Source organism: Phallusia mammillata, chromosome 7, assembly GCF_965637545.1.
Source record: "Phallusia mammillata chromosome 7, kaPhaMamm4.hap1.1, whole genome shotgun sequence".
In the NCBI taxonomy this organism is placed as follows: Eukaryota; Metazoa; Chordata; class Ascidiacea; order Phlebobranchia; family Ascidiidae; genus Phallusia; species Phallusia mammillata.
Window position 1 is genome coordinate 196039 of NC_137258.1, and position 27025 is coordinate 223063.

At 34.9% G+C, this 27025-nt stretch overlaps 3 protein-coding genes across 6 annotated transcripts in view; 1 reads left to right on the forward strand and 2 right to left on the reverse strand.

The window, feature by feature from the left end:
- Nucleotides 1-51: 51 nt before the first annotated feature.
- LOC145239508 (dolichyl-diphosphooligosaccharide--protein glycosyltransferase subunit TMEM258-like) lies at nt 52-1311 on the reverse strand. The gene is made up of 3 exons (XM_080102835.1): nt 1213-1311; nt 749-874; nt 52-271 (listed from the first exon to the last, which is right to left on the reverse strand). Exons 1-3 carry the CDS (start codon nt 1213-1215, stop codon nt 152-154), a joined length of 249 nt encoding a protein of 82 aa, XP_079958961.1. The 5' UTR covers nt 1216-1311; the 3' UTR covers nt 52-151.
- Nucleotides 1312-2424: 1113 nt separating this feature from the next.
- LOC145238174 (V-type proton ATPase subunit H-like) lies at nt 2425-7559 on the forward strand. 4 transcript variants are annotated; one of them, XM_080101257.1, is made up of 14 exons: nt 2425-2632; nt 2753-2902; nt 3307-3510; nt 3725-3829; nt 4308-4361; nt 4788-4826; nt 5244-5341; nt 5400-5592; nt 5948-6043; nt 6103-6185; nt 6248-6373; nt 6539-6640; nt 7077-7190; nt 7254-7559. In XM_080101257.1, the coding sequence occupies exons 1-14, from the start codon at nt 2558-2560 to the stop codon at nt 7285-7287; spliced, it is 1473 nt and encodes a 490-aa protein (XP_079957383.1). In that variant the 5' UTR covers nt 2425-2557; the 3' UTR covers nt 7288-7559. The 4 variants fall into 4 exon arrangements, with proteins under 4 accessions (XP_079957383.1, XP_079957384.1, XP_079957385.1 ...); XM_080101258.1 differs by lacking the exon at nt 4788-4826; XM_080101259.1 differs by lacking the exon at nt 4308-4361.
- Nucleotides 7560-7915: 356 nt separating this feature from the next.
- The window catches only part of LOC145238176 (uncharacterized), a 34753-nt gene continuing 15643 nt past the window's right edge, over nt 7916-27025 (reverse strand). The window contains exons 16-35 of the mRNA XM_080101261.1: nt 26211-26276; nt 25494-25676; nt 23167-23238; nt 22800-22994; nt 20762-20833; nt 20479-20670; nt 17686-17757; nt 17426-17620; nt 17198-17269; nt 12519-12710; nt 12387-12458; nt 12140-12331; nt 11997-12068; nt 11712-11906; nt 11586-11654; nt 11018-11194; nt 9280-9351; nt 8592-8774; nt 8452-8523; nt 7916-8393 (exon numbers count right to left, since the gene is read on the reverse strand). Of these exons, the coding sequence (XP_079957387.1) occupies nt 8193-8393; nt 8452-8523; nt 8592-8774; nt 9280-9351; nt 11018-11194; nt 11586-11654; nt 11712-11906; nt 11997-12068; nt 12140-12331; nt 12387-12458; nt 12519-12710; nt 17198-17269; nt 17426-17620; nt 17686-17757; nt 20479-20670; nt 20762-20833; nt 22800-22994; nt 23167-23238; nt 25494-25676; nt 26211-26276 (2616 nt within the window). The 3' untranslated portion in view covers nt 7916-8192. The remainder of the gene's footprint in view (nt 8394-8451; nt 8524-8591; nt 8775-9279; nt 9352-11017; nt 11195-11585; nt 11655-11711; nt 11907-11996; nt 12069-12139; nt 12332-12386; nt 12459-12518; nt 12711-17197; nt 17270-17425; nt 17621-17685; nt 17758-20478; nt 20671-20761; nt 20834-22799; nt 22995-23166; nt 23239-25493; nt 25677-26210; nt 26277-27025) is intronic.

The window sequence follows — 27025 nt, forward strand, 5'->3', positions numbered from 1 at the left end:
GGGTTGTCACATAGTTTTTTACTTCTATAATTTACAGAGCAAAACAGAATGTTGAAATTTCAGTCAGTGAATCTATTTTACAAGCGCGTAACAAAATGCTTCATTGCACAAAAGGTAACTGATCACATTTCAGCAACCAAAGAAACCTTTGCTACACGAATATCCCAACCCAGAGTAGCAGGAAAAGAATCCCAAATCCATTAAAAACAGATCCCACAATTGACATCAATAGTTCCTTGTGGAAGTCGCGGGTATATTTTGTTGATGTTACCTGCGATAGAAATTTGGTTGGTTCGATTTACAAGCAATAAACAACAGAATGGCAGTCACCAACTAATGGGTACGATATTGTTCTTAAATTGACAATAACGGGTCACTGACTCTATGGCCAATGTTTAAATTTTTAGTTTTCCAAACTATTGTTGCAATTTAGTTCTGTTCAATGTGTGGCAAATAAAGAATTGAATTAATGTTAATGAAGGGTGTTAAACTTGGAACCTGCAGCCAATTAGCTGTGGAACCACTGGAAAGTAGTTGCTCATGAAACTATATCAAAAAACGCAAGCAAACAGTTTTCTTGTGAGAAAAAATACTATGATGTCTTCAATCATTGCTATGTTAATACACATCCTGCAGCCTTATTAAGTTCATCTTATTTTCATGTAAGTTGCTTATCCTATAATGTACAGTTTCAACCAAAGGTGAACAACTATTTTAGGCTATTTGTGATACAAAAAACAGACTTTACCTCGTACACAAAAAACCAAGCAGTGAAAAATAAACCAATTCCGAGCAGAACGAGAGTCAAATGGGGGTAGATAGCTGGGTTCACAGGTGACACATATCTGCTCATGCTGTCAAGGTCAAGGGAATCCTGCACAGAAGATACAGAGTTGTTTTATATTATTCTGTTGGGCATTCACAACAACTTTTATCTAATTGCAAGTGTAGATTCAAACAGGTTTTGATTTTGCAATTTTAACCAACGCCGATGTTTACTTATTTTTAAATAATAGTTTTAAAAATAAAAATACATCTGCTCTTAAATTGGCTGAAAACGTGTAGATGTAAAAAACATCTCGTGCAAAACAAAAATTTTGACGGTGTAAAATATTGCTTTAACTGTATTCAAGTTAAAAGATAAAATATAACAGCAGACGTGTGTTAACAAACTCGATGCTATCTACATCTACATGCTATCTACATACGTACCATCTTGGACAATACTTCCGTAAAACAACTGAAAAATTACAATTCCACTTCAACTAAATCTGCAGCAAAAATGGAATTGCCACCGAAGCACTTGTATATTTTGTTTTAATCCGGTGCCGTAGGGAGCGCAAACCATTTTGCTTCATGTAAAATATACATTTTATTTTGTTCAAAACTTCTAAAATTATAATGAAATTTGTATTACTTATATACTTTGTGCTCTAATTTGCAACTATTTTGTAATGAAAAGAAAATTGACGTACGAGTCTTTTCTGCAGTTGACGAAAAAATACCATTAAACGATGACGTACCGGTGCTGCACAAGATGGTATCCGGCTCGTTTCGTGTCTGAAAACTTTTAACGCAAGTCAGTAATGTCACGCATAAACATATCGAAATGCAAAGAGCCAAACAAACATGTACAGAAACATTTATACACATCAAGCTTACAGAATGACATTTGGACTATATTCCCAACATGTGTCGTTTGATGGGGGTCGTTATCACTTGCTCTTGCGTCGAAAGTTACAACACAATCTATTCGGCAACGGCGCCACTTCGTGTACAGTGTAATCCACCTCCATGATGGGAAGGAACGCCGAAAATAATACAAACTTTAAGATATGGTTTGAGTATGAATACAAGTAAAACTTATTTAAAAGGTTTAAATATTGCGAGCGTGTTTGGTAGATTTGAAAGAATACAAGGAAAAAAACGCTAAACAGCCTAAAATTTAATCTACACAGCACCAGCGGTACCATAAACCTAAAAAATTCTGTACCGTTACTCACCGTTTACATATAATTAATTTTTGACCAAAAAAGTGTTGAAATGTCCAGTTGTCTTAATTAAATCTCAACAGACAAGGATTTGTTTGTTTGTTGTGTTGTCACGTGATGTAAAGTTTTCATGTGATGTTTTTCGTCACAGTGATTAGTCATGCATGAAGGTGTTTGTTGTTACTTTGAAGATACCGTTAAGATAAATTAAGAGTTTTTGTGACTGCCTATGTAACTACATACAAAGCAGATAAACTTCTGAGTTGCTTTCAATAAGTATTCTAAATTATAAACTATAAATTTAATGCAACATTTTAAATTTATATGTAAATAGCAAGAATCGCAGCTTAAAATGTCTTTGCTGGTACTGTAGAAGGTGGCGTAAATTTATCGTAAAAGTATAAGAGAAACTTAAAGATGAACAAGTTTTGAAAAAGAACTAATTAACCACAGTTTGGTGTAAATCCGTGCCTACCTGATAAGATATATTTCTTTTCTTGCGTTAGTGTTAAAAACAATAGTTATTACACTTGTTGATGCTGTGAGCGCTTAAAGCGAGTTTTGCGATGTCGACCAACCAAAACAATGATACCGTGCTGACTACTTTGCCGCCTGTTCCCACCAATAAATTGCAAGCTCAAGTATGTTAAACCTTGTCTGATATAAAGCTTTGTTGTTTACATTAGATGTGCGTGGTTTCTAACTAAAATGCACAGTTCATTAGTTGGTATGTTGTGTAATCGAATTCGTTTTTTCTCCAGGCAATTGAAATTCGAGGTCATCGTGTGAATTGGCAATCATACCTTCAAGGTCAGATGATTCAACCCCAAGACTTTGAAGTTATTCGTGAATTTGACCTTGCTAGAACTCCAGATGCAAGAAAACAAGTGTTGGATAGAAGAGGCAATGAAGTAATGTGCAGAAATTCAAATCTATAATGTTGTGTATTGTCTTCATTGATAGAAAATGTTGGTTCCATCTATTCAGTGTAAATGACCAACACAGGATCTGAGAGTTAACTGCCATAAAGTCAAAACAGGTGGCTAAATCCCTGTTAGAATGCCACATGGTGTGTAAAATGTGAGAATACAAGCCCCAACAAAAGTAAATTAGACAACAAGGACAATTTTTTTAAGTACCATCACCTCAAGCCGTCAGCGCTTTTGTAAGTCCGCAAAATCATGAGATTCATAAAAGCATAAACAAGTCTTTAAAACCTTCCTACCGAGTGACAACATGCAGTCTAGTAACATCCTGTAACACACAGTATTTAGTACTACAGATAAAAGCAACCTTTGATTATTTTTCTTAACAGTGTGCAAAGACCTTCATATCATTGATGACAAGAATTTCAAAGGAGCAAACTGTGCGTTATGTGCTGACCGCAGTTGATGACCTGCTTACTGAAGATCCTCAGCGTACGCAGTTATTTAGCGATACCAGCAACAAGAAACGGCCGTCACCCTGGATCGGTTTCATGAACATGTTGAATCGCAACGACAAATTCATTGTTCACCAGGTAATATTATGCAGAGAGGATTTATTCAGTGGTGGGATTAAATTTTTTTGTCAGCCGGTTCTATCACAAAAATTCTATTGACAGTAACCATTAATGCTAACCGGTTCGCTGGTGTCGTAAAATTTCGTGAGACGGTTCTATAGAACTGGTGTGAACCAACTGAATCCTACCACTGGATTTATTGCAAATTTTAGCAAGTGCTTTTTGTCTTTAGGCAAGTCGCATCATTGCCAAACTGGCATGCTGGGGAAAAGAACGAATGAGTTCACAGGATCTCAACTATTATCTCAATTGGATCAAAACACAACTTTCAAACGAGGTAAGAAACAGTTTTCAAATACCTAAAATGGGGTCATGTCTAAAACTGCGGGCCCACTTGGCCCGTTTTTCCATGCGGGGTCAAGCAATGGATATAGTGGGCCCGCAGATTTTCCTTGCGAGAGACGCGACAAGCACTAGATATGGACCCCGCAGTTTTTATACTTGTGAGAAGCGGAACAAGCGGGCCTGCAGTTTTTCAATTGCATGAGGCGTGCCAAGTGATCCAAGTGGGCCCGCAGTGTTAGACATGACTGCATAAAATGCTGTTATGGATAGGTTTTTTCCTATGTTGATGAAGGGAAATTTGTCACTGTTTTTTTTGTATGTGAATGTATTTGTGTTATGTGGTGTTTAAACAGCTTATTAAATCCATGTACATGGGTGTGCGTCAAACCTGGTTTACAGCTGACCATTTTTGTTGGTCAGTTCAGCTTTGTGGTTTGTGTGTAACTCAATTAACAAACTATCCAACACAGAATTTGAATGAACCGAAGCAATTTCAGTCAACTGAGCAAGGCCCCCTCTTGGGTGTAGGTATTTTGCACCAATCATGTCTGCCATGTAATTTAACATAATAACAAAATATTACTGCACAATTTCACTCCATATTTATGGTTAGTTTATATAAGCCGTTGCTGTCAGGCATAATATCAAGTTATAGAGCTCTTCTGGAAAATGTATTTTTTGTTATTTACCCTGATGAAGGCGACCTGTATAGGACGTCGAAATAAAAATTTCATTTGCCAGAAGAGCTCTATAAACTTCATAGTTAGTTTGTCTATAAAATGGTACTATTGGGTTTTACTTGAAGTTCTAAAGATGCCCATTACTCTATTATTATCAATGGAAATAGCTGAAGTTTTGTTTGGATAAAATATAGGAAAGGCATGTTTTTAGAGCAAGTAGAAATAATGTGTTGATTGAAGTTATGTAAAGTTAAAGTCGTGTATCCTTAGATGCCTCAGTTACCAAAGGATGCATTCACATCTGCTGAGGTATTTTGAGTAGCAAAAACAGGTTGATTGAAAAACCTTAAAACTGAAATATTTTTGCATTGCTGTGATTCAATTATCTGCTTGGTTGCTATGAAACAAATTTTGAGAATAAATTTTGTGACATAAATCAATAAAATACTGAATATATATTACTCAAATTTGAGATCTTTTAGCATGAAATTTTAGTGGCAAAAAGTAGTTCTAATTTGCATACTTGCAACTTACAAATTCATTTAATCTTCGGTTGAGATTTACTCTACTTTGCATGTGCTTTAATAATCGTAGTGCAAGCAGCATGCCTAATTTTACCAAGTCTTTCCATGGGCAGTAATTGCTTTAATTCTCTTGCTTCTGGCTTGGAACTGCTGTTAAAATATTTTAAAATACAAAGGCTAACTTTCGAGCATGTTGTTCCAGTTGACAGATTTTGTCCAAAGCATCTTATCATGTCTTCAAATGATGCTTAGAATTCCAGAGTACAGAGTCACCTTTTTTGAAATGGATGGAGTTAACAGGTAAAATGATTCAACCCCTAAATCAAGCTGTATTACTTTGCAACAACTTTTGTTTCAGTTTGTTAGCTGTCCTGTACACCAAGTGTGGTTTCCAGCTTCAATACCAAACTATATTCTGTCTGTGGTTGCTTTCTTTTACACCTGAAATTGCGAACGGAATGACAAAATATAATCCTGTTCCGATTCTGGCTGATGTACTTGGTGAAGCTGCTAAAGAAAAAGTCACAAGGATTGTTTTGGCGACATTCAGGGTAAGTGAATGTATGAAATGAAAAGTGTAGAGGGGAATGATTATCATAAATTGCAAATAAGCCTTGTTTCCTCAGTTGTGTATGTACCTATATTATCAATAAAACATGTCAGTTTTCACCACAACTGCAATAGTTCAACATTGTTCTGGAATTGTTGTTTACTGTTTTGGTGTGTTATAGGAGGGTGTATGGTAGTAGTATGAGCTGTTGTGGCTGTAGTCCAACAATAGAAAATGGGTTTTGTAGAGTCAGTGGGTATACTCTTGGCAGATCTGGCTTAAAAAGCATTACGACCAAATGCCAATTCAATGACACAATGCACACACTCATGTTTTTTACATGTTTCCGGTTGCAGAATTTAATTGAAAAACCAGAAGAAGCTGACACAGTTAAAGTTTATTCTCTTGCCATGATCCATTGCAAAGTGTTGAAGAACTTGGAAATACTTGAGGTTGGAATAATGTTAACAAGGTTCAAGTCTCAGCAACTGACAACTATCCTTTCATGCAGGCACGTCAGTTTGCTGATGAAGACATAACCAATGATGTTGAGTATTTGAGCACACACCTCAGCGAGTGTCTTCAGGATCTGAGGTGTGCTTTATTTGTAGCAAAGTTTCTTGCTTCCCCTGATGTCATTGTGTTTTTTTGCTCAGTTCTTTTGACGAATATTCATCGGAACTGAAGTCTCGTAGATTGGAGTGGAGCCCGGTGCATAAATCAGAAAAGTTTTGGCGTGAAAATGCTACGAGACTCAATGAGAAGAACTACGAACTGCTAAAGTTTGTTTCGTTTTTGTTGGTGTATTTTGCTTCAAACGTGCAGTGCTTTTTACCCTTTTTATGTATATAGTAAACCATAATGTTAAATCTACAGTCTTGTCTACTTGTTTAATACACCACCTAGTGAGCTGTTCACTCTGCATAATGACTTGCTTATTTCAACAGGATATTGACTGGTTTAATGGAAACCTGCCATGATCCAGATATTTTAGCTGTGGCTACACACGACATAGGAGAATATGTCCGACATTATCCGAGAGGAAAAAAGTAAGTTTGTGGTGGGAATCAAAGTTGTGTTGGATGGTTATTTTCAAAAATGGTCGAGCCAAGCTAGAACCTGGGTAGTTAGTTATGAGCATCTGTGTGTTTCAGCCGAGCGGTTGAACAAGCTTACCCGAACATTAAATTTACTATTTATGCCCTGCTAACATACAAAACTAGTGTTCAAACATGTATCCAAGAATAAATATGACGTTTTTTTAAATGTGTTAGATGGATGAAAACACATACTTCTGGGGCCTGTACAGCTTAACACACTGCAGATAATGTAAGGGACTTTTGAAAGTAACAAAACCAGTGTAGAATTGGGAACGTTTGTGGCATCATAATGCACCAAGCTTTAAATTGAGATTTTCAGTGTTCAACCAAACAGAACACTTGCAATGTTGGCCCATCCCTAGTTATCATGTTTGCTGCATTACAGGGTGATTGAACAGCTTGGAATCAAACAACTTGTGATGCAATTATTGTGCCATGAAAACTCACAAGTGAAATACAACGCACTGATTGCAGTGCAGAAGCTGATGGTACATAACTGGTACGTGGGCTGTGTGACTCTATTTTAATCACAGAAAATTACACTTTGAAATTTTTGTCTTAGGGAATATCTTGGAAAACAGTTGACAAGTGGGTGAAGCTGATGATACTGATCATTAAATGAAATAATGCATGATGAATTGCAACAAATCCATAGATTTGTCCTTGGAGAAAAAGAGCAACATTTATATTAGGACCAACATACTGATACTTTTTCAGTCATCATTTAATCTAGTTATTCAGTCAGGGCAGAATTGTTTTATTTTGTGTCTGTTGTGCAATAAAAACTTATTATACTTATTATTGATGGGAAAAAAATGTTGCTTATTCTTTGTTGATTGCGGATTATTAAAAAATATGTTCACCCTTGGTTAGTTTGAAACTGTGTTACATCAGTAAGAATATGCAGAACTTGTCAGGGTACATTCTATATATTTGCATATTCAACATCATTTGCAACACTTACACACTTAATATTACAGTTCATAAAATGCATTTGTTAAAATAAATTCATGGTTACAAGGATAAAGAACGAGCAGATCTTACTCAGAACTTAGAAAAAAACCTGTAAAACCTTGTGTAGACTGAACAACCCAGGGTTGCACAAACTGAAGTTCTTACTATGTCATGCACTCATAACTGAACAATCCATACTTTAATCAGTTTAAACCATTGTCTGATGAGTAAAATGTGCTCTTAAACGCTCAAAAAGTAAACACACTTAGCAAAATCTTTTTTTAGTTTATTGTACTCTAATTATGATATATGCAAAATTTGTACATCTACATGACTACCACAGGTATGCAAACACTAAATTTATGTCAAATTAGCAAAGCCATAATTTAGAATGAACTTATTTTTTATTCACATGTGCTGAGGGAGACACAAAAAGCACCCACCCAGTCAATCTAATGCCCAAGACATTAAAACAAGTGTGCCCATGAAGATGACTACTGGAATGTTGATTGAACAAAAAACATATGCAGTGATTATGATTCAACAGTTACTGCACCACACACAAATTATCTTCGATCTTTTTGAGTTGTGTTTTATATTCAGTGTTGAGTGCATCCAACAATCTCAACTCATCGATTTCATCAGCACTTTCATCTTTCAGTTTAAGCACATATTCTGCAACCAGTTTCTCATTCACTTGATCCAATGCAGATATTTTGCCACCTTTAAACAGCTTTTTCTCTGCTGCCTGAAGTATGCAGAATTCCAGTCAAGATTTTAGTAAGAGTCACAAAAAAATTACATACCTCTAAAATCTTGGTAGCATATTCTGCTCTTAGTTCAGCAATTAGGTTTGCAACTCGTCTTTCCTTCTCTTTCTAAACAAGTATAAGTACGGTTTAAAACTGACCAGAGAACTAAATACTTGATGTGATATCACTGTTACCTTTCTGACATCCAGCATGAAATCAGCCTTGATTTTTTCCAATTCTAATTTAGTCTCTCTTTCATATGGTTGAGGATGTATTTTCCAGTAATATGATTGTATATTTTGATGAAACTTTTCCATAGAACTTCTTAGCTTTTCAGACAATTTTAGATTTGTTTCTTCTGTTGTGGTGATTTGGATCTATAACGAAAATTTAAAAGGATATAATGTACCAAATGTGGTCAGATGCCTGGCAATTATAAACCACTAGTTACGGAAAGAAACAGTTATTTCCAGGGTTGCCATCGACTTGAAACCAAAAACAAGGACAACCGAAAAATTAAATTTTCATTTGAAATCAAACAAACTTTTTTGAACAAATCATTGCATTTATATGAGCCATTACATACTACAAGCAATATTTTTGGCCAGAAACAATCTGTTCCAGCAACTCCTTGTTCATAGAAAATACTTTGTGCATCTCACAACAGCTCAGGTCTAGGTTTACTTTTACTTGTAGCAGGGATTTGACCAGTAATTGTTGAAAATAAGACAAAAGAAGGACTCAAGTCAAAAATAAGGACATTTCTTAGAAATAAGGACAATGAACTTTTCTAAGACATTGCCCTTCAAAATAAGGACAAATCTTAGAAATAAGGACGGTATGGCAACCCGGCTATTTCCATAATTATGAACACATTTTTACCTTTGCTACTTCATTTTGCATAATTATTACTGCTTGATTTTTAGCTTTCTGTCCACATTCTGTTGCTGCTTTCTGTAAGAAAAAACATCTTGATTCCACTTCTACTTCTATTTTTCCGCTTCCTGCAGTTGCACTGTTGGTTGGAAAGCTTAATGAAACTTACACAGCTAGTCGATTTTTGATAATCTTGTCATGTGGTATGACTGTCTGTTTTTATTGCTGAGAACCCATCGCAGGAAAAGTTAAACATTTTGTATGCTCTGGGGTACAACCAGAATTAGAATTTTGGCTTTTTAAAATTGTAAAACAATTCAATAGAAAAAAACTGGAGCTAATAGTTCAGATAAAACTCAATACTAAAAAGGTGGCTATCCTATATACTTCCTTTTTATATATTCTATATCCTATTTACCAATTTACTATACACATCATTTGATCTACACATATTATTGTTTTTGCAAACAAAAACTAATGGGCCCCCACAGGCATGTTTGTATGGATATATGGCAAACCAATGTTGCGGTGATTTTTAAGGACAATTTATTATTACAAAGCATTAACCAAACTTTAAACCAGAAGGGTGACGGTACATAACGCCATTGCATATACACTGTGACCTACTTCTTTCTCTAAATATACATATATATTCCCTACATTTATTTATATTGGCTCCCATATTAGCCGCTGTCTTTTATAATCTTAGTTGTTTCTGCAAGCAGAAACTCATGGATCCCCACACATGCAAATGAAAATAATGTATTTTACAAAATAATTATGATAAATTATTATGCTATCTGTTTAAACAGAGCGACAAAAAAGTGTGCAGATATAATTATGCGAGTATGAGGAACAAATTCAGCCAGTGTTTGCAAAATTTAACCAATTTAAGGGTAATTGGCAAATGGTGGGGTTGCAAGGTAAAACTTAACAATCAACACCTCAAAGGGCAAAACGTGATATTCGACACCTAAAAATGCCATATTGCACAAACTGTGAAAATTTCATGCAATTTGTCCAATGTTTAGAAAAATACCCATTTAGGGGTTACTGGGGTGAAGGTTGGACTTACAGGGTGGTAGACATCAATGGATGATGAGTTCTATGAACTGTCTAAATTTAATTTAATTCAGACATTGTTTAACAATTGCCAATTTTAGGGAACAATTGGGGTAAATATTGGGGCTATAAGGTAAAACACAACAACCAACACCAAACTATGGCAAAATGAACAAACTGCCCAAATTCCATCCAATTCAGACACTGTTTAAAAAATTCATCCATTTTAGGGGGGTTACCGGCTGATTAGGTACAACGCCTCCAATAGGCCTGGCATACTATCATTTATTGATATTTATGCCGTGATCGCTGGTCTGCAGCGACGGGCTGATCCCAGTATGAATATGTTTATTTTAGTTGATACAAAAAGAATATGAACAAAACATTTTTAAAGTTGGGTTAATGCTTTCTAATAGTTTGCCTTTTCCACAAACGCGCGTATGGGGACCGATTCGTTTTTGTTTGCAAAAACAATCATATGTACAGATCAAATTATGTGCATAGTAAATTGGTAAATATCATATAGAATATATAAAATAAAGGTATACATGATAGCCCCCTTTCTAGTTTGTTATGAATTGTACTGCGAAAATTGTATGTACGATATAGGCAAACTTAAAATGCATTCAAGGTGAAAAGTGTTGCTTCTAGTTAATAAGGCATGTTAATTTCACTTGGTTACCTGTTGAACTTTTTTATAAACATTATCAATATGTGCATCAGTTTCACACTCATATTCATCTGAATAAACCCTCCAGCGACATGATTTAATGTGACGTTTAAATTTTTCCTTGGACTCAGTTTTTATTTCGGAAATCCATTCTTGTTTTTCTTTATTGGTCAAATCTATCTCAGGTATCTGAAATAAATATATAAGTTGACATGTTGAGACCATAACCAAGATATCAAGTTATGAATATGAACCAAGAGTGGCTGACTTGTCAGTCATTGAGATTGACACAAATTTTCTAAACCATACATTATCAAATGATCAGTAATAATTTAAGTTGCCACTTAATCAAAGCAACTACGCAAATTTCTGTGAGTTGTTTTATAATTACCATCGATTTGTTAATGAAAAATTCTGCGGTGATCGATCAGTCAAAACTGGACGATCAACAGATTAGTCACATCTGATAAACCGACAGAAGGTCGAGAACTGTAGGTTTAAAACATGCAATAGCAGGAGATTTTTGAAATTTTGTGCAAAGAAAACAAGTGGTACAGTGCTGTACTGTGATTTTAAATACCTTTTCCACTTTTTTCATGTGTTCAATAGCCATATGTTTGGCTTCTTGTCCATACGTTTGAATTTCAACCTGAAATGAATTTTGCACAATCTTCTTTTTAAACTTTAGCAGTTGCATTTTTTTCACCTGCTGGTCTTTGACTTGTTGAATCAAAGATTGAGTGAGTTGGTCCAGCCGTGCACGAAGATTTTGTTTGTACTTGTAAGTGCTAAATATTTTGTTGCATTTTTTTATTTCCTCCTCAAATATATTCATTGACTCAGATATTGCATCAGATGCTCTTTCCAGTGCAATTTCAATCCCAATCTGGTCATTTAGGACCTTTAAACATGGTAGTGTCAAGAAGGTTAAACAACTATTTTTTTTAATAAAGTATTGATGTTTACTGTTTTAGTAAAGATTAACCAATACCTGCAAGTTTTCAAATCTCATGTGTGTAATGGCCTTACTTTTGGCATGTTCTGCATAGATTTGCACTATTTCCTGAAAATGAAACACACATTTTTTATCATTTAAAAGAAAGGAACAGTATTTGAATGTGTGGTGCATGGTACCTCATTTCTTGAATTTTCATTTTTAATCTTCAGGGCAGAGATATCAATATTTTCTTCAAAAGTTTTGAAGCTTTCTTCCAGCAAGCTTGCAGGTATTCCTTCAACATTTGCTTCAAATGCACTAATTGCTCGGTGTTTCTCCTTGTTTATGCGATCATCTAATTCCTCTTCTTCAAACCATTTTTTATTCAACTAAAAAAAAAACTCAATCAAAACTCAACTTCTCCTTAATTTCAAACCTACTTACATCATCAAATGCTTCTTCAAAGTTTTTTTCTGTCAAATTTATATGTCGTTTCAGTTTGATTTCCCATTCTCTCTAACAACAGAAAAACCCAGGTTTTAAAGCACTGCTGACAGTTCATGATTTTAAACATACCTTTTTGTTATTGTTTGCATGTACGGCATGTTCATATTCCTCTTTCATATGTTTTGTGAGACGTTCCTGTTCTAACTCAAAATATTCTAGCAAATTTTTAGATTGGCACTCATTAAATTTGTTGAGCGTTTTGTTTTTTACATCATTGTAGAACATCAAAAGTTCATGATCTTCAAAAAATGTTTGACGTTTCTGCAAAGTTTTGTGGAAAAAACAACTCATCAGAATAGTTCAATGTGAATTGAAACATGGGTCATGGAACATAGTAGTTGTAGAAGTATCGTTGGGCATTGGGCTCATTGCTTAACAATTTTACATAATTGTCATGAAAAATTATGAAAAAGTCAAACATTAAGAATGCCCAATCACTGTGATACATTCTGTCAAAAAATGAAATGAATGACTGTCCCCATAAATGCAAAGTTGAAAAAATAATGCATTTCAAGAGATAACCACGAGAAAGATGGATGTTGTAAGGTAAAGCACAGTGATCAGCACTGGGCTTAAATAATAATACTATGAAAAGTACAAACCCTACAAATCGGATTCAAATCAGACATTGTTTGTAGTTTGTCCTATTTATTGTTCTATTTTAAAGAAAAGAAGGACTAAATAGCGGCATAATAGAGTAAAACACAACAGTTGAAAACTATAAAGAAAATTTAACAATCTGTTCAAACTTAAATTAATTTAAACATTGCTAAATCTTGACTTTTTAGGATGACTGCATGCGGTTTTTGCAGTTATCATTTAATTCAAAAGTGTAAAAAAGACTTTTGTGACTGTGAATGTAAATGTCTAACTGTAATTAAGGCAAGATCAAATGCAGAACACTCAATTGCAGAAGCAACAGGAATTTTTAAATGCCTGACTGACGATCGTTTGAAGTTTTGTTTAACACACAATGTGAGAATATTTTCAATCAAATGTATTGATATAATGGACATGTATGGTTTCAAAACACCCAGTAGCTTCTAAAGTGCTTCACAGGAAGTGTTTTTTAAGAATGAACATTCTACAGACAAGATAGTAGTGACCACCAAGCACATCCTATTGTTGAAAAGCTAGTTACTGAAATAAAAATGTTTCTGTAGATCTGAGGTGTATGATGACCTTGGAGAATAATTAAGATGATGTTTTGATAAATAAAACTATGATAGTGGTTTTCCTATATATTGCCAGTTTATATATACTACATCATATTTAACGATGTATCACATACACCACTTAATATATTTATAATGGATATATATTTGGCACCTACATTTCATTGGGTCCCTATCTTTTTCCTGGCACTTTATACCGTAATTGTTTCTGCAAGCATAATCTAATGGGTCCCCACACATGTGCACATGCGATTTGGTAACAGTAAAAATAGGGCACAATCATTGTTAAACTGGAATAATGGTTTTCATATTCCATTTTACAGAAACTGTGCCATATTTATGCACCATTCATTATAATTGTAAGGGATATATGCAAAACTGTGTGATATAACAATTGCATAACTAGTGTTTTTAAATGATCTACAAACATATGTTTATTGCACAGTGCAAAAAGACTGCCTGATAGCACGTCCAGTTATGCGCGAGGCCGAGATATTCGCTTTTCAGTGGGCAGGTTTGCGCTTTTTGTGCCCAATTGGGCTTTTTTCGACATGGAGTTGCGCGTTGTTTTCACGAGGTGGAAAATGGATGAGTCCAACTATTTAAACTTTTAAGAAAAGTTTCAACATTTTTTTTCTTTAATAGCCCTTTGTTTGTTGAATTATGAGTTTTAATCCGCACATAGCGTTTCCTGGCGCCATTAAGTTTCTACATACCAACAATACGATTGCTTAGCTGGGCTTTTTATGTCCAAAACCTGTTCTGAAACAGTTTTATTAACGCTTTCAGTTTGAGAAGTCACGTTAAACAGGTGTAACAAATCGTGCTGCGTTTTTGCTCTGCGTTACGAAACACGTATAAGTTGACCTACATTAACGTTTACATTGCAATATAACTAACATCGTAACATCTTAATTCCAACCAGTGAGAAAATGGTCAAGTGACAACTGCGTTCATGCGTGAAGCAGAGGCATTTTTCCATGTGCCACTATCGTCAATCACTCCCATTGCATTAGCTGTGCACTGAGCAAGCACAAATTTGACAAAAGACAGCATGTAAAAACATATTTGGGGCTGTAAGAGTAATTACTGAGCCGATTGCACTGAAATTTTTAACAGCCAACAAGGAGCACCCTATCCACAGCTGTTTGAAATTTCAGCAGGTTAAGTCTTGTATTTCTGACCTCATTAACATGTGAACAAACAAACAAATATTTGGGGGTAAAGAGGTGAAAATGGATATATACAACTTCAAGTTACAAAATACGTCTATTTCTTGACCAAAACGCGGTAACAAATCCGCGTTAGACGGAAAAAAAGAAAAAATATATAGACAAAAACAATATCCCCTTCAGGGAAGGGACCCATAATAAGCTACATTGTGACACAAAATCATTCTAAACTGTGTTCTGCGATACTTATAAGTTGACCTTAATGACCTCTCGTCGTATGGGGACAAGCTGACAATGACCATTTAATGACTCTTTATTGTGCAACAATGATTGTCTGACATGTACAAAATCAAAGTATCGTTTTAATCACTTCTAAGATACAACCTTCTCTAAAACTAAAAATAAAACAATGGGTATTTCAAATTGAAACTTACAAAATTATTTAGAATACCTTACATAGCACTAAACAACAAAGTATGAATCTCCTAACTCATGTACTTTAGTCAGTACAGCCGTTTAAAAAAACGTTTTGGGGGTCTGTGGGTGAACCGCTGGGTCAATCGGGGTCAAACTTCAGGAGAATTAAACTTGGATTATTAATTAATATCTCTGCAAATTTGAATAAATCTGAAGCACTCTTTCTTGACCAAGCACGTATAACAAACCAACGTTAAACAGAAAAAAATACTAGTACAGTGGCTTTCTTTATGTTGCCAAATTATATGTTCCATAAAGGCCTAAAAACCAGAGGCAACACTCCAAAAATTTCGGGCACAAGCCGCAACTGGAGTCAATCAAGGTCAAACCTCAGCTACCTCCTGTTTAAACATGAAAAGTTTAAATCAGATCTTCTTTGACCAAACATATGGAACAAAGCAGCATTAAACGTATGGAGGTAGGCAATATGTGCCCCCTTGGAGAAATTGGTAATCTTTACAACTCACAGAGTCATTTAGACTTGTTGCACAAAGTAAAAAACACACTAGGACCCATGCATCCCGTTTGAAATTTGTAAATTAAACCAAAAAGATGGCTTTTTGTGTATTTCCATTTTTGAAATCGTATTTAATGATGTACTATATACACCATTTGACGCACTAACTTGATTGTTTTTGTTAGCATAATCAAATGGTTGCTTACAGACATGTAAATGTAAATTGGTTACGGTATAAAAATGGTGCAATATGTTTTACCAAAGGACAAATCAGGCCAATTAAACCTTCATATTCTTTTTTATCTTTATAATGTTAAAAAAAGTAATAAAAAATGAAAAACAAAAAAAATACTTCAAGCTTACAATGACCATTTATTGACCACTCAGCAAGGTTTTCGGAGACATATAGTTCATCTTTCAACATTTATGTTCATTACCAAGGTTTTGCCAGAGATATACAAAACCTAGTTATCATTAACTAAATTTATAACTCTACAAAACAAAAGGGTATGAAACCTGCATAAGATAAGAAACCCTGAGCACCAAAACTAAAAATGCACATGCCTACTTCATGGTATTGTGGCACAAAAAAAGTTGACTTATAATTACTAAAAATATTGCCTACTAACAAGTCTGTTGTGGCATGAAACGGAAGACTTCTCAGTATACATTAAACCGCCTAAATTGTAAACCAGTAAATCATTCCTTTTGGATTTCTGTGGCATATCTGTTCATTGTACATGTTATGGACTGTGAAGGCAACCATTGGGCAAATCAGGGTAAAATTAAATACAAAATACATAAATAACAAACCAGGAACATTACGGCCTGTATTTCTGACATATATTTCTGGGTTAAGTGCTGAAAATTACAAAATCCTATAAGAATACTTTACAATGCACCAATCAACAAAGTATCAAACTCCTTGAACGTTTTAGGTGCCTGTGGGTAAACTGCTGGGTCATCCGAGTTCAAACTTTGGATAACTAACTAACATGTGTGTAAATTTGTAAAAGTTTTAACTCAAAGAACTCTTTTTTTACCAAACAGTTGGAACGAACGAGCATTGGACAGAAAAACGCGTTACAAAAAGAATGTATCCTATTAAAAAAAGGACCCATAATAATTAGCATGCAGGTCGTTGTAAAACACTTTAGCATAAAGTAAATTCGCATTTAGTTGTTAAGCAAGCTTTATGCTGATATTTATTTGGCTTCAACAATACATCTCGCTCGGACCGTGGGAATAAAAAGTTGGGAAACCACTTTTAGTCTATAGATGGTTGCATTAACTGATCGCACGAATTTCAAGTTCACTGTTTACACCACAGCCAAAATCTTTCCTAACTAATTTCCAGTGAAAAAGCTTCCCCCGTTTCCCTATATTACATGATCGCCATATCTTCACAAAATACCTGCACTAAAATAGATTTTAATTAAATGTGCTTTATTGCATTCAGTAAGTTACCTCTTGCAACTGCTGGGCATAGGTATTTAAAAGTTTTGTTGCTTGTTCTTTAATTTTATACTCCTCTTGGTTCTGAAATAAAGTAAAGCAGGATAATTGAATTTTGTATAGCCTATCAAAATTGATCATCAGTTTACTGCAATGACAACATCTGTCAGTAATAAAAAAATTAACAAAACCAGAAAATGACACAATTTTTTTTCTTTTATGGATTGCCATAGATTATACCTTGTTTAACACATTCTCCGAAAATATTATTTTCCACACAGATTCAATTGTCTTCATAAGATCTGCCTCAAGAGTTTTATGATCGTGCAGTTGCTGTTTTTCAGCCTCTTCCTCAAACTGATCCAATGCTTGTTGTCTGATGGTTTGATGGTAATTCATGAGTTTACTTGTTTCAACATATCCTTTGGAACTTTTCTTAATAAACACAACTTCAACAAATTAAACATCCCAATATTTTAATGCAGTTTATAAATCCAAACCTCTTCCATTGTTGACTGGTAAAAATCTGCAGCATCTTTCAAATTCTTTGCAGACAACTGTTTTTTCATTGCCTAAGCACAACAAACATGTTGGGAGCTCAAGAGGAGTACTAAACTATTACAGTATTTTCACCACATACATCAATGGATTGCCAGAAGCATAAAAAGGTATATAAATATACATATATGTTGCGGTGATTTTTAGATTTTTAAGGACAAATTTTTTGAAAGCATTAACCCAACAATAACATTTTTTGTTCGTATTTTTTGCACTATTATTGCCGTATAATTACAAAAACATAAAAAAGGATGAAACAAATACTTCAATTTAATCTCTTGCTTTGACCCGGATATTGTCGTCCAAGGTCAGGTTTTAAACCCATTTTATTTCTAGAAAGCTGTAACAGTTGTGTTACAAACACTTTAAATTAAAAAGCAATTTGCTACAAGTGTACACACAACAAATTGTTTTTCATTCACCTTTGTTTCGCAAAACCATTGACCTGTAGTAACCTCTCAGGGTGCACGCGCAACACGACTGTTTGACCTTTCGACACCATTTTTAATAGCACGCCGTCCTTACTGTTCAACAACACCGTTTAACCTAATTCATACCTGCCTGAGTGTTGATTCCTAAATTAATTGCAAAAAAACACTACGTTATGACGAAAGAAAGTTCTGAACTGTGTAAGTAATACCTACTAGTTGACCTTAAGTAACCCGTGGTCATGTGGCGGCCAACCTGACAACGAGCATTTAAAAAAAACATTTATCTTGCAAAAATGTCAAGTTTATTTTTTCAACTTTATTTTGATTAACAAGTTTTGCTTGACATATACGAAACCGAAACACGCTAATTAGCTTTAAATCATGTCATAGGTGTAAACCTTTGCCAAAACTAAAAATGTGAGTGATAACTTAATAAATCGACATAGCATTGCTGTGCAAAACAGCTGATTTCTGATCACCAAAACGACGGCTCGTAAAACGTATGTCCGACGTCAAGCTGAGCCCTCCTGCTATTGTAAATGAATGAGTTACTCTCTTGGTACTTCTGCCTACAGTGTCTTTCTTGACCAAACGAGCGTTAGACACATTTACGTTTTGGGGGCCTGTGGGTGAACCGCTGGGTAATTCGGGGTCAAACTTCTGGAGGATCAAGTTTGGATTAATAACTAACATATGTCCAAATTTGAAGCACTCTTTCTTTACCAAACCAGCGTTACAAACCAGCGTTTAAAATTTTACGGTTTGGGGGCCAGTGGGTGAACCCCTGGGCCATTCAGGGTCAAACTTCAGGAGGATCAAATTTTGGTTAATAACTAACATCTGACAAAATTTAAACAATTTTGAAGCACTTTTTCTCGACCAAACGCATATAACAAACCATGTTTTAAAAATTTTGCATTTTGGGGACCTGTGGGTGAACCGCTGGGTAATTCGGGGTCAAACTTCAGGAGGATCAAATTTGAATTAATAACTAACCTGTGTCCAAATTTGAATAAATTTGAATCACTCTTTCCTGACCAAATGCATTTAACAAACCAGCGTTAGACAGAAAAAAATACGGACAAAAACAATGTGTCCCCTTCAGGGAAAGGGACCCATAATGACATAATCTACTAACTATTCAAGTTGCATCCAATTTCAACATTGTTTGACTAACTCACCCAATTTGGGGGGCTTGATGGGTAAATATTGGGGCTATAGGGTACACAATGAACAGCTGCTATAAATGACAAATTCTACAAGCTGCCAAAAATTTCATTTAATTCCGACACTGTTTAAATATTTCACCCATTTTAGGGGGTTAGTGGGGTAACTGATGGGGTTCCACACCGAAAAGTATAAAATATGAAACCACAATGACCCAATAAACAGACATGTAATTTTTTTTCCAAATCGGCCAATGTTTTAAATTCTGACTACTGGAGGTGTCATTAGCAACATTCATTAACGCTTCTGAAGTCATAAGGCTGTTAATACCCCCTCTAACTAGCATGTGCAAAAACGCCCACCAAGTAATGCACAAACACAAGTAGCATATGTTCTGTTGCCTTTACTATACCGTTACACCACAGAAAACTTTCGTTTGTGGTGCGCATCAACATACAAAAACATTTTACACTTTGGGGTCTAGCGGGGTAAATACTGGGGTTATCAAGTCAAATAAAGCAAAAGGCACATCTACATAACTGTATCTACCATCTGTTTCATCCAAATCCACCAAAAAAAAAGAAAAAAAATATGTGTCCCCTTCAGGGAAATTTATCAGTAATTTGTACCATTATTTTGCCTTGCTCTAGCCAGAATATTTATGTCTGAAGTCAGTTTGAATCAGAAGAAACTTCAGCAAGACAACCCAACTAGTATCACAAACACTGACAAAGTGTGGTTTCCGATCCAGATAACAAAACTATCCAACAAGGTCTTTTTCCTGTCGAACCCATCCACCTACCCTAACATTGGTGGTTAGCTTTGGGTACCAACTTGACTGTGTCCAGCAACGTTGTTTGTTTCAAAATAGGTGAAACAAACCCGCATCAGGCAGTAAAATAGATGAAAACAAAAGATCTAATCTTAAGGGTCAAAAAGCTAATCAAGCCGAAGTGCATTAAAAACTTTACTTGGGTTTATACAGCCCTTTCCAATTAACAATTTTAGATAACATTCTATTTGGGTTTGAAAAATTTAATAACTTTTTGCTGCCTAACATGTAAAATACACCTGTTTCAGTGGTAAATGATACTTGACAAGAAAAACATGTGGATACTGTATAAGTAGAGTGATTACCATTTTATCCCGGTTTGCCTGAAACAACCGCATTTTTTCCATTTCTACCAAGGTGAGCAACTGATCCCTTTCTTCCAGTTTTAGATTTTCATTAGAAACTACCAAGTCATTGTCAAATTTGTTTAAAGCTCGCTGCAAAGCATAGCTATGGATTTGCTCAAAGCGATCTTCAGTCACTGGATTTTGTAAATTCTGTATTTAAAAAAATATAATTTACATGAAAGTAGAACGCTTTCGAACAACAATAATTTTAAATTTCCAAACACAAATTTTTAAAACATACCTTTGACATGTATTGTATGTAGGTTCGCAAGCACAAGCCAGAAAAAGCTGAAATACTTTCTGAAACCCGTTTCTAAAAAATGTTATACATGTTGATAAAAGGGCTATAACTAAACTTTTGTAAACCAAATACACTATGGCAGTTATCAATGAAGAATATGATAAAACCAAGGTCAAATTCATTTTGTGAAATTCATCCACTAAACAAATAAATAATGTTTAGGACAGGAGAACTAACCCTTTAATCCACCAACAATTTTACATAATTTGTTACATAAGAAGTTTATATATAGATCTGTGATTATTTCATAACAAGCTGTTCTTTACTTAAGTTGGTTTTGCAAATTTACTATTAATCTGCAGTAGCCTTCGAGTTCGGCAGTCAAACAACTGTTCAATAACCTTTCAACATGTTTTTTTTGAAGTTAAAAAAAAGTAAAAAAAAAAAAAATTTTGAAGTTATCGCAAAACACAGTTGAAAACGATTTTTTTTAAGCACGCAGACCTTAGTGTTCAACAATAACACATGCCTTAATTATAGAAAACTTATACATTGTTTGTCAAGTTTATCTGTCCAAAAATAAAGAAGTTAAGTTGACACAAAAAATCGTTTTCAACTGTGTTTTGCGATAACTTCAAGCTGACCTTTAGTAACTCCATCTCGTGCGACCAAGCTGACAATGACAGTTTAATGATCATTTATTGCAGCTTTCGGAGATGTATCGTTCATTTTTTGACTATCAATAATACTATGTAGAGTACAAACTATACAAATCAGATTCACCCCAGATATTGTTTGAAATGTGTCCTATTTAATGCTTGTTTTTTTAAAAAAAAGAAGGAACATATAGTGGCATAATGGGATAAAACAATAAAATAGACACCTATAAATAACAAGCTGTCCAATTTTTATTTAATTTGAACATTGTTAAAAGAGTCACCCATTTTAGGGGCCAGTTGGTTAAATTGTCGGGCTACAGGCCAAAACACAACAATTGAGGACCTTAAATAGTATGTTCAATAAACTTTGCAATTTCTATTTAATTTCAATGTTTTTTTAAAAATTCACTTATTTTAGGTGGCTGTTGGGGTAAATGTTGGTGCTATAGGGTAAAACACAACAATCAACATTTATAAATGGCATATTATACAAGCTATCCAAATTTTAGCCAATCTGACACTGTAAAAAAACTCACCCATTTCAGGGGGCTAGCATGGTAAATACTGGGGTTATTAAGACAATGGAATCAAATGGTACATCTATATCTACCGTTTTTGTACGTTTCAGCCAAATCCATCAAACATTTGATAGCAAAACGAGTCGGACAAACTTTGTGAAGAAAAACAACAACAACAAAACAAACGAATTGAGTAAAATCAATAAGTGTCCCCTTCAGGGAAGGGGAGCCATAATTAACCATATAGCATTGCTGTGCTACAATAGCTGATTTCACGGAAAAGACTGTCTAGTAAAATTACCGTCAATGCATCAAACAGATTCAATTGTTAACTAGTGCATCACCCCGTTGAGACTTAAAAAACAGACAGCTCAATGGCGGACTCATTGTTAGCATAACACATTCAGGCGTTGCCCACCAACTAATAACAAATGAAACAAAGTAAACACTTTACACCGCACCAACCAGAAAAGTAAAAAACTCCTGGATCATGTACTTCAGTAAAAAAAGCTGTTTTTTTTAAAGGGTAAACTGCTAGGTTTTTTGAGGTCAAACTATGGAAAGATTAACTTGGATAACTACCTAACATGTGTGTAAATTTAAATACGTTTGAAGCATTTATTCTTCACCAAACACATGGAACAAACCAACGTTAGACAAAAACAATGTGTCCTATTAAGGGAAGGGGACCCATAATATTTTGGACAAACAGGTTAAAATGTGTTTTGAACAAGAAAAAGTTTACAAAAAACAAAGTCAATCCCTATTAAACTTTCAGTTGGTTAACATAACATATAAATCCGAATTAGGTGGGCAACACACTAGCCTAAAAAGACACAAGGCTACATTTCAAATCCTCACCATCTTTCTGGAAAAGTTAAGAGATATATGATTGTATTCCTTCTCAATGGATTCTTTCAGTTCTTCCCAATACTGCTTTTTTACATCTTCCAGATTTTTAACATTACAAATTTGGTCAAACTTTTCTTTCACTTCATTTAGAGCATGCAGGTGTACCTTTTCAAGTTCACTTTCTGGTACATCATTTATGACTACCTAAAAACAAAAGTTATAGGTGATTAATTTAATGTTAAATTACTTTTGGACAATTTATTATTATTAGTCATTTTTTCATAGTCATCCTGCAAAATAATTTAGTCTTAAAATGTGAGAGAAGTTCGAAATCAAAATATATTTAGGAAAACAGGTTCTGTTTTACACATGTTACCTCTGGCACTTCGCTATTGTACTGTTTTAGGCCTTCTGAAACTGCTTGTTGAAATTCTAGCACAACTTTTGCCTGTACAAAAAATCCATGAGAAACAAGAAAAAATATTATAAAAACTAGAAGCAGATATTGCCCTTGCATATACACCAACACCTATTTTGAAACATTTATATATTTATTTGAAACATTTCTATTTCCCAAACTTATGGGTCTCATATCATTCGCTGTCTGTTATAAGCTTGGTTGTTTCTGTAAGCAGAAACTCATGGGTCCCCCACACATGCAAAGTTGTAAATAATGCATTTCAAGAGATACTATGAGAAAGAGTATTGTATTGTAATGTCAAGCATAGTGATTGGCACTGTGCATAAATAAAAATGCCATATGGAGTACAAACTATGGGGGGTTAGTGGGGCAACTAATGGGGTTCAACACCCAAACGTATAAAATAGAAAACCACACTAACCCTTCTGACCAATAGAGGTATTTTTAGCAATATTTGTTAACGCTTTTGATGTCATAAGGCTGTTAACTCCCCTCTGACTGGCATGAGCAAAAATGTCCATAAAGTAATGCACAAACACAAGTTTCATACGTACTGGTGCCTTTATTATACTGTTACACCACAGAAATCTTTTGTTTGTGGTGTGCAACAACATACAAAGACACATAGGCGCCGACATTGAATTTTTTACCGGGTATGCCGTATTATATAACGCCAAATATATTTTGTGCGGATGCATATGGTAAGAGTACATTAAAGTTGCAGTATATAAGCTTTACACAACGTAATTCCACGGCCAGGGCCTTTTGCTACTGTTGCAATTTAACACCCTATTTGCCGAAATTACGGGTAGGCAAAACAATAAAGATAGAAAAGATTTAGACTGTCAGCTAACACAGGGCTTCTCAAACTGTGGGTCGCGACCCCAATTGGGAGTATAATTTTGGGGTCGCGAAACATCGTCCGTTATTATGTGATTCAGGTATTGTCACAATAAATGCTATATGTGCGTAAATTTATTGTTTAAACGTCATTTCCGTGCTGTATAGTCTATGCCAGGGGTGCACAAATGCGGCGATAGAGACGAGTTTGTTCGGCTGTGAACATGTTTATTAAAATGTATGTACTGGCGACCGTGACACAAATAAAAACTCTTTTGCCAAATAGTTTGATTTTTAAACTGCTCTAAACACATTTTGTGGAACTTAAAAAGTATTATCAGCCTAGTAGCCATTTGCGCCCACTTTTTTGTGCCTATTGTGTGCAAACAATGCGAAAAAGCAGATACCACAAGCGTCACAATGTAGATTATGACATCATAAAAGCTAAGACTGACAATCTGTGTATCAAGTTAGAAACTAATTTAGGCTTTTTAGGCGCCATTAGATGGTATATATATATAATATAAGTATTTCTTTACATCAGTAATTTTAAAACACAAGCAAGCAGGCAATTGGCGGCCGTTGGTAAAATAAATATCTGCGATGCGGTCGTCATAGCAAAATAGTTGTGCACCACTGGGCTATACCCATCAAGGGGTCGCGTAGAAATTTCTGTTTGAAAATGGGGTCGCAGAGCAAGGCAGTTTGAGTAGCCCTAAAAGTTCAGTGTACTTTGTTTCAACGATGTTCTGACCTGCCTGAAACTTTCAAAAACGTTAATTTTTGTAGGCTAAGTACCAACCTCATGTTTGTGACGTAACATTGGGTGTTAATTGTGTGTTTTTTTCGGTTGAAACTAGCCAGTCGTTGTTCTTGTGGTGTAGGCAGTTACAACAAAGGTTAGGCTGTATTTTTATAATTTACTTCACAAACTGTAAACTTTCTTATCACGTGGTTGTTGACAAAACACCCAAGGCAGCGGCGTTTCTACCATAGGACAGCGCCAATACCTTTGTCGTGCTATATACCACTTTTTAATGTTTAAATTCCAATGCTTCTTGAATGCGTTTCACAACTTTAATGAATGCGAACAATTTAATGGTTGTGAGACAATAACCTAGATTGAAATCATTTGCGTATGTTACGTATTAGTCAAAATTATTTTACAAAGCAACAACGCATGACTAACGTTGGTCCGATTCTCGGGTATGTGGCATACCCAAGTTTTTCGTCCGGGTATGCCACGCATACCCGGCATACCCGTGTTCGGCGCCTATGCAAAGACGTCATACGTTTTGGGGGCTAGCTGGGTAAATACTGGGGTTATCAACACAAACAAAGTGGAATGCGCATCTACATAACTACATCTACCATCTGTGTAATTTTCAGCCAAATTCATTAAACATTTGATGGAAAAAGTGCATATGAACTGATGTTTTTACCTTTGCTTCTTCATTTTGAAACTGTAAAAACTTGAACTGATGATCAAAAAATTCACAGAGCTGTGAATCGAATAGTTCTTTCTGCTGTTGTTTATTCTGTTGAAAAGTCGCCACAACTTTTTCCTTACATTCTTCATGAAGTTTAGCCAACTCATCTGATGTTAGATATTTATCTGGGTTTACCTAGAAAACAATTTTAAATTTTTACAACATCAATAATGATTTGCCCGGAATCAGTGCAATAGGCAAAAGTAATGTGGATAAAGTACTCAGTGGTTAGCTGGCTAATGGCAAGAAATCAAGGACATGTAATAATATTTTTTTGGCCTGGCATATCTAAATGTCGGTTATGAATAAAACCATAATGGTGGTATAAAACATTTTACCACACTCATGCAAAGTTAGGTGTTAAACAAACTAGACAAATCTTATTTCGGCTATTTGTTGAAATTAGTCCTGTTTAATTTTTTATTTTGAAGAAAAGAGGGGATAAATAGTGGGACTATAGGGTAAAACACAACAACAGCTATAAACGACAAATTCTACAAGCTATCCAATTTTTATTCAATTGACCATATTAGAAAATTCACCTAGTTTAAAACATAAACAATGCCCTTACTTATTTTGCAAAACCAGGTAAATGAAACCTTTTAGGTTCAAATAACAGTTGCAGCCTAAATCCCCACAGCTTGTTTGCATACAAAAAACATTTCTTACCAGGTTTTCTTTATATGCCTCCTTTGCGGTTTTTAGATTCTCCTGCCACAGCATTTGTTGGTTTTCCTGTAAATTACATGAAGTTATTGATAACTAGAATTGTGGCTGAGGACATATTGCCATTGCACATACACTATGACCTGTTTTGAAACAGTAATTTTTCCCTACGCTTATTTTATATTGGATCCCGGAGTAGCCAGTGTTTTTCTAAACTTTGCTTGTTCCGGCAAGCAGAAACGCTTGGGTCATCACCCATGCAAAGTTGTAAATAGTCCAAATTTTGATTAAGGAAACATTAAAATATTCCCTATACTTATTGTGAATTGGGTCCCATCTTAGTCTCTGTCTTGAATATCTTTAGTACGGGTCCCCACACATGAAGCCTTTTTACATGAGCGAATCGAATCGTATCGTTGATGCGCATTGTGTGACGTCACGATTTCGATTCGCTAAACCGTAAAATTACATGTTGCCGAGCCGAATCGCATTCAAGGTTTTCAGCTTTACGCAAAAACGATATGGTGGTTATTGTAAAGTGATATACAAACATAAGGTCGCTTAATTGTTAATTTTAAAGTATTTTTAGAGTTTTGGTCTATTCTTCCGAAAAAATCTGAATTAATTTGTGTGCAGCAGTTTTTTGCGTCGAGTTTAGACATACCAAATGTATGAATTTGTTTATTGTGAACAGTTAAACCCTCAGGAATAGTTGGAAGAAATATTCAAAGTGCATAGATTACTCTGACTTCATTGTCCAATAGTAATAAGTGCTGATTTCTAAGTTGTACGTACTAAAACTGTATTACATTTCCAGG

What these genes read in the sequence shown, in the direction of transcription:
- LOC145239508 (XM_080102835.1), bottom strand. An exon ending in CTTGGTTTTTTGTGTACGAG is followed by an intron (nt 272 to 748) that starts GTAAAGTCTGTT and finishes TTTCTATCGCAG; the next exon opens with GTAACATCAACAAAATATAC.
- LOC145238174 (XM_080101257.1), top strand. Translation starts at nt 2,558, where the DNA reads ATGTCGACCAACCAAAACAATGATACCGTGCTGACTACTTTGCCGCCT. An exon ending in GAGTGTCTTCAGGATCTGAG is followed by an intron (nt 6,186 to 6,247) that starts GTGTGCTTTATT and finishes TTTTTTGCTCAG; the next exon opens with TTCTTTTGACGAATATTCAT. An exon ending in AAGCTGATGGTACATAACTG is followed by an intron (nt 7,191 to 7,253) that starts GTACGTGGGCTG and finishes TTTTTGTCTTAG; the next exon opens with GGAATATCTTGGAAAACAGT.